This window comes from Lynx rufus, unplaced genomic scaffold, assembly GCF_022079265.1.
Source record: "Lynx rufus isolate CCGP_SWC_20201006 ecotype Redwood Valley unplaced genomic scaffold, mLynRuf1.p SCAF_9, whole genome shotgun sequence".
Classification (NCBI taxonomy): Eukaryota; Metazoa; Chordata; class Mammalia; order Carnivora; family Felidae; genus Lynx; species Lynx rufus.
Window position 1 is genome coordinate 46,894,709 of NW_025814897.1, and position 17,588 is coordinate 46,912,296.

General features: G+C 33.3%; 1 protein-coding gene across 10 annotated transcripts in view; it reads left to right on the top strand.

Annotated features, from left to right (window-relative positions):
- PICALM (phosphatidylinositol binding clathrin assembly protein) overlaps window positions 1-17,588 on the top strand; it is a 100,618-nt gene that overhangs the window by 51,687 nt on the left and 31,343 nt on the right. For 6 of the 10 annotated variants that reach the window (XM_047070155.1, XM_047070156.1, XM_047070147.1 and 3 more), the window contains exons 8-13: window positions 1,904-1,945; window positions 4,107-4,192; window positions 6,251-6,374; window positions 6,639-6,775; window positions 9,125-9,228; window positions 14,738-14,887. In XM_047070155.1, coding sequence (XP_046926111.1) covers window positions 1,904-1,945; window positions 4,107-4,192; window positions 6,251-6,374; window positions 6,639-6,775; window positions 9,125-9,228; window positions 14,738-14,887 — 643 coding nt within the window. The remainder of the gene's footprint in view (window positions 1-1,903; window positions 1,946-4,106; window positions 4,193-6,250; window positions 6,375-6,638; window positions 6,776-9,124; window positions 9,229-14,737; window positions 14,888-17,588) is intronic. The other 4 variants (XM_047070154.1, XM_047070152.1, XM_047070150.1 and 1 more) reach the window with 1 other exon arrangement.

The following is a 17,588-nucleotide window of genomic DNA, read 5'->3' on the forward strand; positions in this document are numbered from 1 at the left end:
AAATGAAAGTCACATCTTAAATATAATAAATAAAGTATATATTCAGTCATATCCATATACTATATTGAATTCTTTGTTATGTTATGAATGTGATATGGTATTGACTAAGATATATCTTACATACTTAATTCAATATTGAATATTGAAACGTAATCCATTTTTAAATTGTTTATTTCTCGCTAAAATAAGGAAGGTGGCACACAGTGGTGCAATAGAATTTTGTGTTTGGCATTAGCCATATATTTTAGCATATTTATCTTATTATATGGTAGAGAATTTTCAGTGTGAGTACAAGTCTTTTTCTTCCACTGAGATTTGCAGCTAGAATCACATGGTCCACAATGTTTCATTACCCCACAGAAGTGAATTTAGTGTATTTATTGTTTGTCATTGATTATGAACACCATGAATGTAGGTTGTAGAACAGTCTAATTTTATAAATCTGTTTAAATAATTTTCTGAAATGGTCATAGAAGGCACTATCTTGCTTGCACAGAGGCAACTCTCAAAGTGTTTTTGTTTTCCCTTCCTGTACCTTAGGATAATTCTGGAAGATGACTATCATTTATCAATTATATCAAAGTAGTTAATCTGGAACTTGCAAGTTGGTGATTTTAGCTCTATTACCATAGTGATATTTCATTCTCTAGCAGATGAAATAAAACAGCATCATAAGACCTTTTGAAAAAAAGAGCTTTATGTTAGCTATCTTATGAAATCTACTGAAGTTTATATTGGATTTAAAGTATCCCTCAAGAGATCAATGTATTTTTTCCATTTCTTTAGGGTTAGTCATATACTAAAACAAGAAAAAGGTAGTGTTTACACTGTGTTTTCAGTAAATTCTTTAAATGTTTTAGTTTGCTGACTTTTCCCTTTGGCCTCTTATGTTCTTTGCGTTTGATAGTTATAGTTACTGACTTCAGTTTTAAGCCTTTATTTACCTTCAGTTATTCTGGTCTGAGATGAAATAGACCATTTACTCTGTGTGATCTGAGGAATAAAATATTCTTTCATGAGGCTGTCTTTGTCTTTGGGTTGCAATTCATTATGAGACCTTAGTCCTTTGAGTAAAGGTACAAGTAACCTTTTCAAATGTGTTTGGAGGGGACTCATGTATCAGTTAGTGATAAGCTATTAAGATCTTAGTATGGATTATTCTGTCAAATTTTCTGATACCATTCTGGGAGTTGCCCTCGAACTGTGGAAAGGAAGAGAGGATGATTAGAAAATGAAACATAACCACAGGAAGGGAAAAAAGTTTTTTAATTTGGTCACAAGAAAAGTATGAATGGTTTTTATCATTTTTGCTGGAAATTGCCTAATGCCCGAACATTAAGAAAGTGTATTAGAATTGGTTTGTGTAGATAGTTATATCCTGGTTGGAAGATCACTTGGCATTTGTATAAAACCTGGCCTACTTGCATGAACATGGGTTTTAAAAACTGTTATCTGTGGTGATTGCCAGGAAAAGCATACTTTATGTAGAAAGACAAAGTCCTTATCCTCAAATTTGTTCCTTAACTTCTTTTTTATGCCCCAGGAAACTTGTTCATGGTCAGCTTTTCTCTTTCTTGCTGTAGTCTTTTTGTCATATGACACATAAAAGTGATGGATTTTTTTAGATTGTGACAAGGTAGCTTAAGTATTAGGTGCTCAGAAGATGTGGATACTCTTTATTGGATTTCCAACTCTGGTTCTTCTCCTTTTACAACTTTTAGAACCATGTAAATAATATCTAAGCCCATGGAAATAGTGAATGATCCCTCTGGAGATTAAATAGTCTTCTGATTTTAAAGAAGTCAATCTAGAATATTGTTCGTGGTACTAGCCATAATGTCATTTTCTAAATTTTTATTTTTTATTATAATTTTGTTAAGTACAATGCTGCTTCTTTTTACAGCAAGTTGGAATTGACAGAGGTGATATACCAGACCTTTCACAGGTAAGTGTATGGTTATAATATCATTTCACTGCCTGCTGTATGTATTGCTAGGTGTGAATGGTACAAAGATGAATAATATGCAGTTACTACTGTCAAGGGATTGGTGTGATTTTTCTTGGCAGATTCGAACATATATTGCTGACTTCTAACATTATGATCTCCTCATTTCTTATGTTGGTGGAGCTAGCCATTACTATACCATTCCTTTAGTTTATTTCCTTTAATGTGTACAGTTCAAATGCCCTTTTTTTTTTTTAACTTTTAAAAAAATGTTTATTTTTGAGAGAGAGACAGAGCGGGAGAGGGGCAAAGAGAGGGGGAGACACAGAATCTGAAGCAGGCTCCAGGCTACAAGCTGTCAGCACAGAGCCAGACACGGGGCTTGAAACACAAGCCATAACATCATGACCTGAGCCAAAGTCGGATGCTTAACTGACTGAGCCACCCAGGCACCCCATCAAATGCCCAGTTTTAATTAAGGATTCTGTAGCATAGTACTTAATATCTAGACTTTCAAGTCATATATACCAAAGACCCTTTGTTGGCTCCTGCTGTGTATCATACAAGTGATCTTGGGCCAGTTATTTAATTTTCACTGGCTCAGGTTGTTTATTTGTAAAATGAAGATAATACTAGTGTCTTTGGGAGTCTTAGCAGACATTTTGTTGGGATTGGGAAGTGGTATACATGTGTTCTCAGTTCAACATAGTTAATATTATAATCTAATATTTTTGGCTTTAATTGGTTTTCTACTGTATCTTTCTTATACTAAGGTTTTGCATGTAGAGGGAAAACACTGAATGAAGGAAATTGTTGAAGTTATAATTGGTAGAGAGATTTAGATGCCTACAATCCAGTAACTCTTTATCTCAAATCCTAAAGAATATTTGGGGCAAGTAAATGCTCCTGATGCATTTGTTTCACTTAAAGATAGGGAACAATTCCTTTTCAACTGACTGAAAAGGTTTCCTTTTGAAAGTAACTAGCTTTTCATATTAAGTTGAGATTTGATATATAGTCTTTAAAGGCCAGTCTTTCTTTTTAAAACAAAATTGAGTGAAGTATCCATTTCAATGAAGCTTGATAACTAAACATTTGTGTTACCAGCATACCATTCAGTATTTAAATCATTTCTATCACTGCAATTCTCGTGGCCCCTTCTGGTCCTTCCCTAGTCCCCAACACAAATTACTGATGTGATTTCTAATAGCATAATTTTATTAGATCTTAAATGTGATATAAATGGAATCACGCAAGTATTTATTCTTATATCTGGCTTCTTTTGCTCATCATAGTGTTTTGAGCTTTGTCCTTATTATTGAATGTATTGCTCATATTCATTCTTCTTTATTGCTGAATAGTATTCCATTGTGTGACTTTTACCACAGTTTTGTTTGTCCATTTTCCAAATGATGGACTTTTGGATTATTTGTAATTTTTTACTGTTGTAAATTAAGCTACTTAAAACATTCTTCAACAAATCTTTTCTTGTAGAGATAGGTTTTTATGTCCCTTGGATAAATAATTAGGAATGGAATTGGCTAGTTAAGCTAGATGTATATTTAACTTCATAAAAAAAAAAAATCAGATCATTTTTTAAGATGGATGAACTTTGACCAGCATCATATGAGAGTTCCAGTTGTTTCTTATCTTCACCAACATATGATGTTGCTAATCTATTTAATGTTAGCCATTCTAGTGGTTAAGAAATTTTATCTCATCGTGATTTTAATTTGCATTTTATTGATGCTGGTCTGTAGTTTCATTTATCAATAACTATTCAAAAATAATCTTTGCACACTTTGATTTACTCAAGTACTTACTAAAATACCAGAAACATTCCCAACGATATGTCTAGCTTTTAAGAGTATGTTTTTATTTAAAATTCAAATAATATATTTAATGAAAGTACTTGCAAGAACTCTTTAATGTTTCGTGTTTACATAGTCTCAATTTTTTTTTTTGATTAGGTTTATTAATACCCCTTACTAGGTCATGCTTATGTAATAAAAATAAGAGCATAATAAAAACAAAACTCCACTGTTAATTCATGAGGAATATACCTATTTATTTTTTTTCCTCTCATATGTTAGGTGATACTTAATTTGTTTTGACCAATGGTCTCTTTATCCTGAAAATCTTAATATTTGTACAATTTTAGGCCCCCAGCAGTCTACTTGATGCTTTGGAACAACATTTAGCTTCCTTGGAAGGAAAGAAAATCAAAGATTCTACAGCTGCAAGCAGGTATATTACTGTTCCTAGGGCAAAGAGCAGGTTTTTATGTTTCTGAGAGAGTTGATGAATCTACCTTTTAAATGTCAAGGCATTTAACTTTGCCTTATCTTGATTTAATCATATATTAGAATGAACTTAATGATATCTACCTGGTAGGGCTGCTACCAAAGATTAGATGGGTTAATACATGTAAATTCTTGGAATAGTTCCTGATCTTCAGTAGAAGTCAGCATCTCTCTGTCTCTCTCTCTCTTTTTAAATGTTTATTTATTTATTTTGAGAGAGAGAGAGCAAGAGAGCATGCAAGGGAGGTGCAGAGAGAGGGAGACAGAATCCCAAGCAGACTCCACGTTGTCAGCGCAGACACAGGGCTCAATCTCAAAAGTCATGAGATCATGACCTGAGCTGAAACCAAGAGTCAGATTCTTAACTAATTGAGCCACCCAGTTGCCCCTTGATGTCAGCATCTCTTAAGATGATAACACAGAGTACTTGGTTTACAGCTGTATTCACAGTGTCAGTATTTCTCTTAAAAGTGATAATTCATTTATTCATGTGGTGTCTTGTACTTATAAGATGCCTGTCTACAAATTTGATTAACCCTCACTGTGGCCCAGTGAAGTGTGCGGTAGTAATTCTGGGACTCAAACCTAGGATATCTGATAGCAAATATCATTATCTTTCTCTGATGCCAATTCATGGGGTTGATATTTGACATATTTTAATCAGTCTGTTGGGCTTTGAGTGTATTTCCAAGACTAAAACCAGTTAACCTAGCAAACTGAAAATAGCACGGTTCATCTCATATTGACTTTGTAACATGAGTTTTATGTTGGGTAGTGTGACTTGAGTAATTCTCATGTTTCTTTATGAAGATTTCCTTTTAATGGCATGAAAAAAATTCTGTAAAATGTAATGAGAACCTTTTCTTTAGATTTTTTTGTTTCAGAACTTTATTTGTGGTGGCAGAATTTAAGTAATTTTTAAAGGAAAATGTTACTGGATTTTAGTACTTTTTCATTCCAAATTTGTTCTTTGAATTTTCTAGTAGGTTTTTAGAAGCATAAGCCAAATTACGTGGCACTTATATAAGAAATGAATAAAAAATATGGCCAAGTAGTTGAGGTACATTGATTTAACTTCATACTTTTGTTATCATAAATTTTGCTGGGTTTCTTGCATTTCTATCACAACTATATTACTCTTCCCTTGTCTTCTGAGTTGTATTTTATAAAAATTGATTTTACATAAATTATTAGTAGTTCTGCCACTTGTATGCTTAGAGTATAAATTAATGATGATTGGTGTGTGATAAAAGGAAAATGAGTGAAGGTCGTGAGTAGTAGTTCTTCAGGTTAGAACTCTTCCTAGATGTGTTCATATTGCCTAGAATTGACATTCGGGAATATATGTTGTTGGGGTTTATGGTATGCTATAAGGGAAGGAGGTGGCTTGCTATGGTGATGCATTGTGCGTGTGTACTATGTTTGGAAAGGAACTTCTAGCTTGGCAAGAGGGTAGCAGATAGAAAGGAGGTGCCAGATGGACTGACAAAATTGATCTGTCTTTGAAGGAACCTGTGGTCCTCCGGGAATGACATCTTTGGGTGGTATTATAATGGAAACCTCTCTAGACACACATTATTTATTACTGGTACTAATGTTTTAGTGTTCCTGTAGTTGTACTGCCAAAACCTATGCTGTAAATTAGTGGAGTAATTTCCTGCGAGAAATTCAATATATTTTACCCATCAGGGTTTTCCTGGGAGTATGTGAACTTTTTTCTAATTGCATTAGTTCCCTTCCTTGGGGCTTGGAAGAAGCAGTGTCCCATACCTTTATTGTGAACTCTTTCCAAAGTCTAACAATTTAAAAAGCAGGGAATATTTGTATAAATTAGCTAATTGCTAATAATCCTGTGGGTCACTAGGTAGAATATTTTATCTGAAGTACTGATTTTTACTCCAAAAGGTAAATTCATAATTGTAATACCAATCCATGGCAGTGTTGCCAGACCATTTTATAACCAGGTTGCAGAAAGCCAAATTACCTTTGTCCAATTTCCTAGGGCAACAACACTTTCCAACGCAGTCTCTTCCCTGGCAAGCACTGGCCTGTCTCTAACCAAAGTGGATGAAAGGGAAAAGCAGGCAGCATTAGAGGAAGAACAGGCTCGTTTAAAAGCTTTAAAGGTAGGTGTTTGCATTCATTTTATTTGGAAAAACAGGTACAGGTGTTCATAAAGGAATTGGAACCTCTAAATAGACTAACTTAATGATAGTTATCCAAATGGGGTGAAACTCAATAATCTGATTTTTCATCCTGACATTGACTGACTGATGAAACCAAGAACACCTTTCTACTATCAGAATACAATTAGATAATGCTTTTTTTTCCAGTGGCCATAAAACAAATCCGGGTTTTGGATTCCTTATGCTAGTTCCCTTTCTCAACAGGAACAGCGCCTAAAAGAACTTGCAAAGAAACCTCATACCTCTTTAACAACTGCAGCCTCTCCTGTGTCCACCTCTGCAGGGGGTATAATGACTGCACCAGCCATTGACATATTTTCTACCCCTAGTTCTTCTAACAGGTAGGTGGAGAAGGTAAAGATTACCTTTGAATACTTAGATCTAAAGGCTTCTAATAGAGCTTTTCAAATTTAGTTTAATTTATGATTTTATATTCAGAAGTTCACACAGTGGTGTTAATAAATGGTGATAATGGTATAATTAAATATAAAATGTTAAGAGTATATACCTTGCATATTTAGGAAATGGAAAATGGCTAAGTTACAAATTTATACTAATTGGAATGTAGTGGGTAATCTATGGGGCAGATGTTTCATTTATATATATGGATATGTACATATAGGGGTATGGTAATATATTTCACAGTATCCTTTCATTGGATATTAAATGTCTTTCATGTCTATTTATTGCCTTATGTTAAACTCCGTACTCTGGAACACCGTAAGAGTTTAGTTGTCAGATTTCTGTGGTATTGAGGCCTACCAGGCCAACATCAATAATCCTGTTGCAGTGTCAATAATTGAAGCTATTTAATAATGGAAATAATAATATTTCCAGGAAAATTCAAATAATTGGTTTATTTTAAATTTGTCCTATCTTTTACCTCAGAGTGGTTTAAAGTAGAAGTTTGGAAGTCAGATTCTGGTTTGAATCCTGGCTGTTATTTCTTAATCTTTTTTTTTTTTTTTTTAAACCTGTTTCCACATAAGGTATTGTATGGTATAGGTCAGTGGTTCTCATTCTTTAGTAAGCAGCAGAATCACCTGGAGAGATTCTAAAGCCACAGCTTTCTGAACCTCACCCCCAGAGTTTCTGATACAGTAGATATAAAGTGAGGCCCAAGATTTTCTGTTTCCAACAGATTGCCATGTGGCTAGCATAAGATTTAGCACAGTCTTATACTAAAGCACACAATCTTAAACAATATCTTTGATTTTGTTGTTGTTGCTGTTTATTTTATTATTAACTCATCCTTAGAAGGTCTTCCCTCCCACCTGAGACCTGTCATCATTCAATGTAACTTACTTAGTTGCTGCCTGTTCCCTAAAGTCTTAATAGATGTTTGTTGAATTTAGTGTTTTTCTTTCAACTTTATAATTATTGTTTTCTCATTTGTTTTGTTTGTTGTTTGGCATGCTGCCTTTTTAAATCCCCATTAAAATAACTTTGAACCCATGAAGCGTCCCCACTTGAGGACCTTAGAAAGAACTCTGTCTTAGGGGAAATAAATGGAAAAGAAGCTGAATGTTTAAGAATGAAAAAAATTATTAGATAAAGAACTAATTTGGCTATTTTTTACTTCACTTAATACACTCTTAGTTTTTACCTTTTTAATTCTAATTGAAGGGCAGATCTTAACAGCCTATAACAGAATGCATATTGCCTTATTCTGTTTTTCTCCCCCAAAGCACTAAATGCATTTATATTTTTATTTATCTGTAAAACTGTTTTTTACATCGAAGAGACATTTTTTTTTTTTTGAGTAAGTATAAGTTAAAAATGATGTATGTTATTTTGTCCACAATGCTTCAATTCATGGAAACTCTGTGATCTTTTTTTTAATGTTTATTTTTGAGAGAGCACAAGTTGGGGAGGGGCAGAGAGCGAGGGAGACAGAGAATCCCAAGCAGGCTCTGTGCCATCAGTGCAGAGCCTGACCTGGGCTCGAACCCATAAACCATGAGATCGTGACCTGAGCCGAATTCAGGAGTTGGCTTCTTAATTGACTGAGCCACCCAGGCACTCCTCTGGTATCTTTTGTTAGTTGTTATTCCTTAATCACATAAAAGTCATACATATCATGTAAATAATGCCCCCTGTAGTTGTGTAATGGGGTGGCTCTGTTATAAGTTTATATCATATATGCATGTATAATTTTTTCCTGTATTATTGATACGTTTGGATATTGAAGCAGGGCAAGTGAGATTAACAGGTAATTTTCTTTGTTAGAGGGATTAGTATTACAAATGTAATGGAAGTTCTTTGAAGATTAAAAGTAAGAAAACAAATTTCCTTAAAAAAATTAAAATTACCATAATGTTTCGTATTTCAGAATCATGTTGTTTAGGTACATTTCCGTAAGGAAATCAGTATTTTCCCAGGAGAGTCACTGATACATTCCAAAAGGGGTATAGTATAATTATTTGAATCCTATATAAATTTAAGATATGGTACTTGAATATTGTTTCCAGACTTCTGTAGAAATATGCTACTATAAATATAGATATGCTATTGTATATATTAAAGGTATGCAACTCTTACCTTGCTGAAACTGTTCCTCTTCTTGAGGTTTACATTACTGGGACCTTTTCTTACTTTTAATGTTTTTATTTACTGGGACAGGAGAAGGGAGTGGCCGATACAGCAAGGTTTACCTAATAAATAAATAATCTTTTCAAAATATTTTCTAGCACATCAAAGCTACCAAATGATCTGCTTGATTTACAACAGCCAACTTTTCACCCATCTGTACTTCCTATGCCATCTACTTCTCAGGTAGCAAGTACATGGGGAGGTAAGCATTAATGAATTCTACTTTATTTGTTATGTAAGCCTTTCCCATCTGCATTCTGTAGTGTTTCACTCATTTGTGTACTTTTTGGTTACATTTGATACGTGTGAACTTTAAAAATATTTAAAATGGCAGTGAGGTAATTTTGTTCCTTGAAGACATTCATGTATTTGTAAATGTAATTTTAGAATTTCTGTTCAATTAAATTATGAGGTTTTAATGAAGGTGAAAAGGAAGGACCCAATGTATATTGAAGTATGAAATCATTCTTTCAATGTTGAATATCTATTCCATAATCAGAAAATGCATAAGGGTTATTGTGCTTTTGGTATAGAAAATAAAATGACTAATGGGGGAAGAAAACTCATGCTATGTAAATATATGATAGATTCTAATAAAACGCGTACAGTGTTACTACTCAATAAACTGTGTTCTGACTGGGAATGTTATGACAAACTTTATGCTACTTGTATTTACAGCTTTTAATTTAGATCATTAAGATTTTGGTATTCAAAGAATTTTCCCCTAATAGCAATAGGAATGTTTGCTGCCCTGGAGTAGTTCTTTGATCTTAAGGTGACTGTATCATGATCATTGACCTGGCATCTTTGAAGGATGGAGCCTAGTCCCTGTCAGTTTTTAAGCAGGTTTGCTTAGACATATAATATGTTTTCAAGTGATTCCATTTGCTTGGTTTTGGTGCTTTTGTTTGCATATATGTATTATTTTACAGACACTCAAAAATTATTTGGGACAGAAAGGGGAGATATTCTGAGAGGATGCTGTCTGCAGAACTATAGAGAATGGCAAGCTACCTTAAAATTTTCATTGCTCATGTAAAATCTGAATTGATCAGTTTACCTCTTATAGCAAGATAAATTAATTGTTGTGAGTTTTTATGTTAACATGAACTAGACTTTTCATCTATATTTTGATGATTGGAGTCTTAAAAAAACTTTTTTGTTTCATTATTTTTTATAGTTAATTCTTAAGGCTCTATTTAGTTTAATAGAACATAATCTCTGTGAAGGCAGGGCTTTTTAAATATTTTGTTCAGTGCTGTATTATCAATGCCTAGATGCTTTGATTTTTAATGTTTTTTGAATGAGTGGATGTTTTCTTTCTTTTCTGGACAGCTTATTTCTGGTTCAAGATATGGCAGGGAACAGGAATAGTGAAACACTAGAACACTAGATTTCTACACTAATTTTGTGAGCCATGACTTGATTAAAAAACTAACTTAGAAGATTAGTTTAATTTAGCTAAATCTTACGATTAAGAAGTAATTTCTAAAAATGGTAAGCTAGTTTAAAGTCAATAAATACTTTAGAACTATTTATCTGAAAGTAATTCCTTAATATCCCAATGATGTCCTAATTTTAGGATTTTTAATCGGCAAAATTACACACGTATTTTCTGCTTACTGTGAATTGTTTTAGAAAAGTTTAATAGAATTGACATGGCCATTTAAACAATTTTAACTTGCTTCACCCTCCCCCGCTTTTATAAAAAACAGTGTAGTTTTTTCCGAAGTTAAGGCTGAACGTTATTTTTCAAAATAGGTGAGAAATTTTACAGTAGGCTTATTGAGAACTGATAGGACATTTCAAAGAAACTGAACTGTGAAGTTGTTTTGTTTGGATAGTTAATTCTAATAATGAAAAGTTAAAGTTTCTGCTTGGGATTATTGAACTCTTATATGAAGGTGGGTAGACGATTATTGTGGGAGAATAATTTCAAGTAATTTCAGCCTCTAAGAATTGTTTTATGTCCTTCCAGAAGAAATTATTTCATAGCAGTTTTTGAAAACAGTATGTTGGAATACATGTAGTCAAGTTTTAGTTTTCTGTTTCAGGTTATTTTACTCTTTGTATTATTTCCATCAAAATTTCCTTCATATTTTAACATTAGGCTTTCAGTGTACAAGTGAGACTGTTAAAAGTATTAAAAATACAAATCAAGTACAGTGGGAACAGAGGCCATAGCAATTGACTGTTATTTTTCCAAAAGCTTATTACATGTGAGGAAAGGACAGTGATTTTTACTATGAGCCTCTCAATTTAAGAATTATATCTTGTCTTGACTTTCATATAAAGATACTTGGTTTCTGAGCTGGTGATAATTTTAGAGTTTTGATTTCTGCATAATTGGATAGCTGAAGAGTGTTTTAAGTGAAGACTTTCAATACTTTTTAATTCAGTGTATTTTTTATATCGACATTCGGATTAAGATTTTTTACTGTATTTTTAAAATTAAAGTTAGACTAAGATAAATAAATCTTAAACTGTATATAAAATGTTTTGATCATAACAGTAGAGTGTTAAAGATTTTTTTTTGAAATTAACCATTTACCTAAACATTTGAAATATGTGACATTTTACATCATGCTGCTTTTATACCATGTGGCAAAACAAAGATAGGATCTTATTCTATGTTTCTCTTGCTTTCATTTGCTAAAAATGGTTTTAAACAACAAATTTGGTATTTTTAAAACAGAATTGGTATTAACTTAGTTCTTATCCCAAGCACCACAGATAAGTTAGGAATGTAGAGTTAAAGGGAAGTACGGTTTGCATGTTTATATAAAAGGCATTTAAGATTCCACCTAAAAATGAACATGAGAGAACACAAGCTCTTCTGTTCCCCTCATTGCATTTATTAATGAGCCTTTGATTTTTCAAGAAATGGTTTGGAGTCTCAACAAGCACTTGGTGTTGAATACTAATAGGTGAGAATATTTAAGTTTGTATCACCTTTAAAATTTAGTGTCACAGCATATCTAAAAATATACAATATTGTCAGTTCAATGCACTGATGTATATTTTAAGTAAGATTTCAAAGTTTAATTCAGGCAAAAAAGAATTATCCTTTCTGAAGTTTAATTTGCTTTACTCACAGCTGGCACAAAACATACAACACTATATGAAAAACTCATTTGTCTTTGTGTAAATGTAGGTATCCAGTATTTAGGACCTCAACACTATTTTGATCCTTAACTTTTTGGATTAGTTTTGAATGTTGTAACAAAATTAAGCCATCAAATGAATAATGATAAAAACTATTCTTAAAAGTTTAGGGGATTTATAGTAGTTGCCAGTCTGGTAAATAAAGTTTAAGTTGGGATAGCTGAAACATTATTATTTTTTTTATCTTAATGAACTTGTTTTTATTACTAAAAAAAATTTTTTTTGATGTTTATTTATTCTTGAGACAGACAGAGCATGAACAGGGGAGGGGCAGAGAGAGAGGGAGACATAGAATCTGACACAGGCTCCAGGCTCTCAGCTGTCAGCATAGAGCCCAACGTGAGGCTTGAACCCAAGAACTGTGAGATCATGACCTGAGCTGAAGTCGGACGCTTAACCGACTGAGCCACCCAGGCGCCCTGTTTTAATTATTGATAGTATAGTGTTCACTAACAGATTAACATCATCTAGATTACCTCGTGTTTTGTCAAGTAGATTAAGAACTGTTTTTTTCTTATTGTCTGATTGACCTAAATAGGCATTCTTACATGGTTCTGTATATTCTTCTCTAGGATGTTTCATATAATAGAAGATGATTGATAATAAGTACTTAGGTAAAACTTAAGCATTCATTAGAGTAGCAGATAAGTAACAACTTTTCCCAAACATGTCTTTTCTCATAAAACAATAGATTGGTAATAGAAAAAATGTGTTTTTTTGAAAGACTTCTCTCATAGCCAAAGGCATGGAAAACTAGAGAGATGTTTTGAGTCTAACAATGTATGATATACTTCAAAAACTCCATACCACTATTCAGTATTTTAAAATAGTACTTTCAGCAAATTGATCAACTGTAAACATAATGCATCTCCTTTCTTACTCAGGAAGGAGTTAGATTGGTTATCATTATATTTTTATTTTGGTATAGAAAACCCATTTCTTGTATCTGTTTTCTACTTCTTAATTCTCAGTTACTTTTTTGGATTCTTCTATCCATTGTTCCATTTATTCAGGAGTGGAGGGGTGGGAAAGATGTTAAACATGATCATATGAGTTTGAACACTACATCAATGAATTTTGATATATTTGTATGACTTTATTTTGTGGTGTGAATTGATGTTCTGTAAAAATGATTAATTCCTAGAAAATAATTATACAAAAAATACAAAAAAATAATACAAAAATTAAAGTTTCATAAAAAGATTCTGTATAAGCCACTGATCTCAATATTTTCTTGGTATTCTTTTTTAACCAGTTGTAGGATTTGAATTTATTGACTTTAGGGAAAGTATGCTTATAGTGAATGAGCTGGTCCTTAAGCCCTTTGCTGTCTTACTCTGTCAGTCTTAGGGTAAAATACAGTGCTTACTACATTGTTAAGTGAGGATCACAAACTAGACAAGCATAGGCAAGAACAGGCTGCTGGTTAAAAGTACAGGAAGTACAGGTTAAAAGTATTTCTGCTGCTTTTTATTTTTTCTCTCCTCGTTTACTTAAGGTAGGAGGAGTAGCTTTCAATCATTAGAATGATGATTATCTTGAATGAGGTATAGGTAAAGTAATTATCTGATTCTAAAAATAACTTTACGGTAGGATTTGGTAATAATATATATTTTGTACTATTCTAATGGAACAATACTTTTGTTATTTTTCAGCAAATCATTTATTTATTTTTTAAGTTTATTTATTTTGAGAGGGAGTACAGATGGGGGAGGTGTAGAGAGAGGGAGACAGTGAATCCCAAGGAGACTCTGCACTCTCAGTGCAGAGCTCCATGCAGGCCTCCATCCTAGAAACCGTGAGATCATGACCTGAGCCAAAATCAAGAGTCAGACGTTTAACAACCGACTGAGCCACCCAGGCGTCCCTTCAGCAGATTGTTTAAAGGCTTAATGATTTGGCTTTAGAATCCTTAACTGGACCTTCAGAGCAGTTCCCAGTTTACTAAATGGCCACCACTCATGCCTCTGTTCTTCATTTTTCTAAAATTCCTTTCCTTTTTCTAAATCATTAGACCTTTTCATCTGTATTTTTTAATTTACCTCTGAACCTATACACGAGTTACCTCCACCTGTTAGAAATACCCCTTGACCCCTGATTCTCTTTGTTTTTGAAATTTTACTCAATACCACACACATATTGATTGTTTATGTCTGTTATTTGAGTAAACATAGCTGTGCCATGAAAACCAATGCATTCCCACCTAGGGCAGGGAACATGGTCCAGGGTGGGTGGCTCTTTTATAGATGCATTTTGTTTCTTTCTCTTTTTTTAACTATCTGTTTGCTTCCTGATGTTGGAAAGCAGATCTATCCTTAGTATGCTACCAATGTTAATTGGATACATAAATGTTTTCTTCTGAGGATTCATTTAAAAATAATTAAATGTAGTTCTTCCATCTTGATGTTGATGATTAGGTATTTTGCACTGAGATTAATAAACAATAATATAGCTACTACTTTTCACTTTGCATCTTTTGACTAATTGCAATACTAATTAATTTACTTCCTTTCTTCATTTTGCTGTAATGCACTTGGACTGCACAGATCCTTTCTCTGCTACTGTAGATGCTGTTGATGATGCCATTCCAAGCTTAAATCCTTTCCTCACAAAAAGTAGTGGTGATGTTCACCTTCCCATTTCTTCAGATGTATCCACTTTTACTACTAGGACACCTACTCATGAAATGTTTGTTGGTAAAGTACAATTTAACCTTTCTTTCCAATTAATGTTTATACTGCCTAAGTATTTTTACGTATTCATCAATTATTTTTAAGGCACTGCAATAATTTTGGATTTTAATATCAAATTTTAAAATAAAATAAATAGCATTAATGTAGTGAGATTTTTAAAGTAACACTAGTATCCCTAATTTTATTTAATCCAAGTTTTTAGGAAAGAAAATTTCCTTTGAAGTTGTGCTTTTTTTAGTGTTTTGTTATCTATCATATTAGTGTGATGCTCAAGCTGTCTAACATCATTTGCCACATTTTATTCGAAGAGTTGGTTATAGGGTAACATCTCTTAAAAGTTACCAACATGTTTATGCATGCTTCTGTTTTTCCCCCTCTGTTTGGGAGAGAGGGTAGTTAATCACTCTTAGTAGCTATCTCTCTCTTTTTTTTTTTTTTTAATACTGTGAATAGTACTATTTTAGATTGTCTCAAATAAATACATACTGTATGTCTCATTCTTTTGTGTTTTTTTAAGTTTATTTATTTAGAGAGAGAGCACATGGGCGCACATGAGCAGGAGAGGGGCAGAGAGAGAGAGAGAATCACAAGACAGCTCCGCACTGTCATCGCCGTACAGGGCCCCAGCTCACAAACCCTGATATCATCACCTGAGCTGAAATCTAGAGTCAGTTTAATCGAGTCAGCCACCCAGGCGCCCTGTCCCATTCTTAAGGGTTTCACTTCATTGTTAGCTTGGAGATAAATGACAAGTAGAAAATAAAAAACAACTTGACTAACTTGCATTTAATTGTGGTATAAAAATCCATAAAACGGTAGAATGTCATTCTAGAGTTAATACAGGAAAATGTAAGTTTTTGAATATACACTAACCTGAAATTAATGTTTTTGAACCTCCAAAAAGATGATAAACGCTCCTTAAAAGTTGGTGAAATTGCTTTTATTCAATTCAGAGAAACAGCTTAAAGTGATGTAAATTTAAATCTTTGTTTAGATCAGCATGCAGAAAGTTATCTGTGTACCCTAAAGAGATCATGTGGCCATATTCTGAACATTCTGTTCTATATAGCTAATGGGGCAGAAGGGAGGTGACGAGAAAACAATAGTTGGAGATTTGAGAGAGTTCCAAGGCAGGTGCCCTAGTTATATATAACTAGTCTTATAGCTCCAAATTATAATTAATTATTTACAGTAATTCCTGTATGTCATTGTAATTCATTACAAATTAAATAAAAAGTGGTTGAAACGCAATTTCACATTCTGTTACTCTTCACAAAATTTGTGAAATATAGTACCTTATTTGCCTGGTAATAAAGGGTTACTAGAGTTATCCTTTGAATCAGGTTTTCTAATAAGTTTGTATTTTCTTTATGCTTACTGAATGTGAACTAGTATATATTTAGTAAATACGGTTTCTTGTGTCTTTTTAAGTCAGTTGCTTTAATTTGGGGTATGAAAGGTATCTTTGCTTTGGGGCTATCATTTCCATCGTTTAAGTCAGAGCAGTGCATATGTTTCAGGCTGTCAATCTTCTATTCACCGAAGAGGGGTAGAATGGAGGTCACTAAACTTAAGTGCTAAAGGCCATTGCTATTCCACATTGAAATAGAAGAGTAAAAATATGTAAAAGCTATCCAAGGAAAGTCTGTAACAAAAGGAATATACTAGAAATGTCATTTTCCAAATGTTTCTTAAGTTGGAGCCCATGGGTTTGGGCAAGAGGAAGACCAGAAAGCACAGAAAGTAAAGTTTGATGGCCATGTGCGCCAAAGTGAGTTGGTGCATTTGAAGATAAAATGATAGAATTGGTGGTTTAGGGCTTACAAAGACCTCCAGAGAATGTTTGGTCAAGTTTCAACTCTCATATTGGTAAGATAATTACTGTCATTTTCTGGATGGATCGCCTGAGTCCCCAGAAAAGTTAATACACTAAGACAACCCAGCTAGTAGGAGCAAAAGCTCGAAGCAGGAGACCTTTAGCTTTGCTCTACATTGCCCTTTCCCTTATGGATGTGCAGACTAAAGTATCAAGTATACTTTAAAAAACAAACAAACAAATCTGCCAAGATTTTTTCATAAGCAAAAAATAAGTACTTACCTTTTTGTAAAAGGTATTTTTTTCATAAGCAAAAAGAAAGTACTTACCTTTTTGTAAAAATGACTACAGAATGGCAAAATAAAAACCACACATGTGGTTTAGACTGTTAGGCATTAGTATAGAACAAGGATCAGCACACTTTTTCTTAAAGGGTCAGATTGTAAATATTTTCGGCTCACGAACCACATAGTCTCTGTTGTAGCTACCAGCTTTGGCTTTATAGCATGAAAGTAGCCATAGACAGTACGTAAACATGTTGTTTGGTTGTGTTCCAATAAATTTTTATTTACAAAGACCTGCACCTATAGTTTGCTGATTAATGCCTATCCTAAGAAGAGGCTTTTTAATAAGAAGGCTTTTAATCCATATTAAAAGTTCCTGAGAAGTACGTTTGTATAATAAAAATTCTAAGTTTTCTTAGAGTATTAAGAGCATGAAAGGACCACCCAAAATATGTCATTCCCAGAGATATATTATCTAATTAGCCACTAGCTACATGTCATTTAAGCTCTAATTAATTGAAATTAAATGTTAAAGTTAAAATTTTACTTCCTTAGCTGTATTAGCCACATTTCTGTTGTTCAGTGGCACATGTGACTGGTGGCT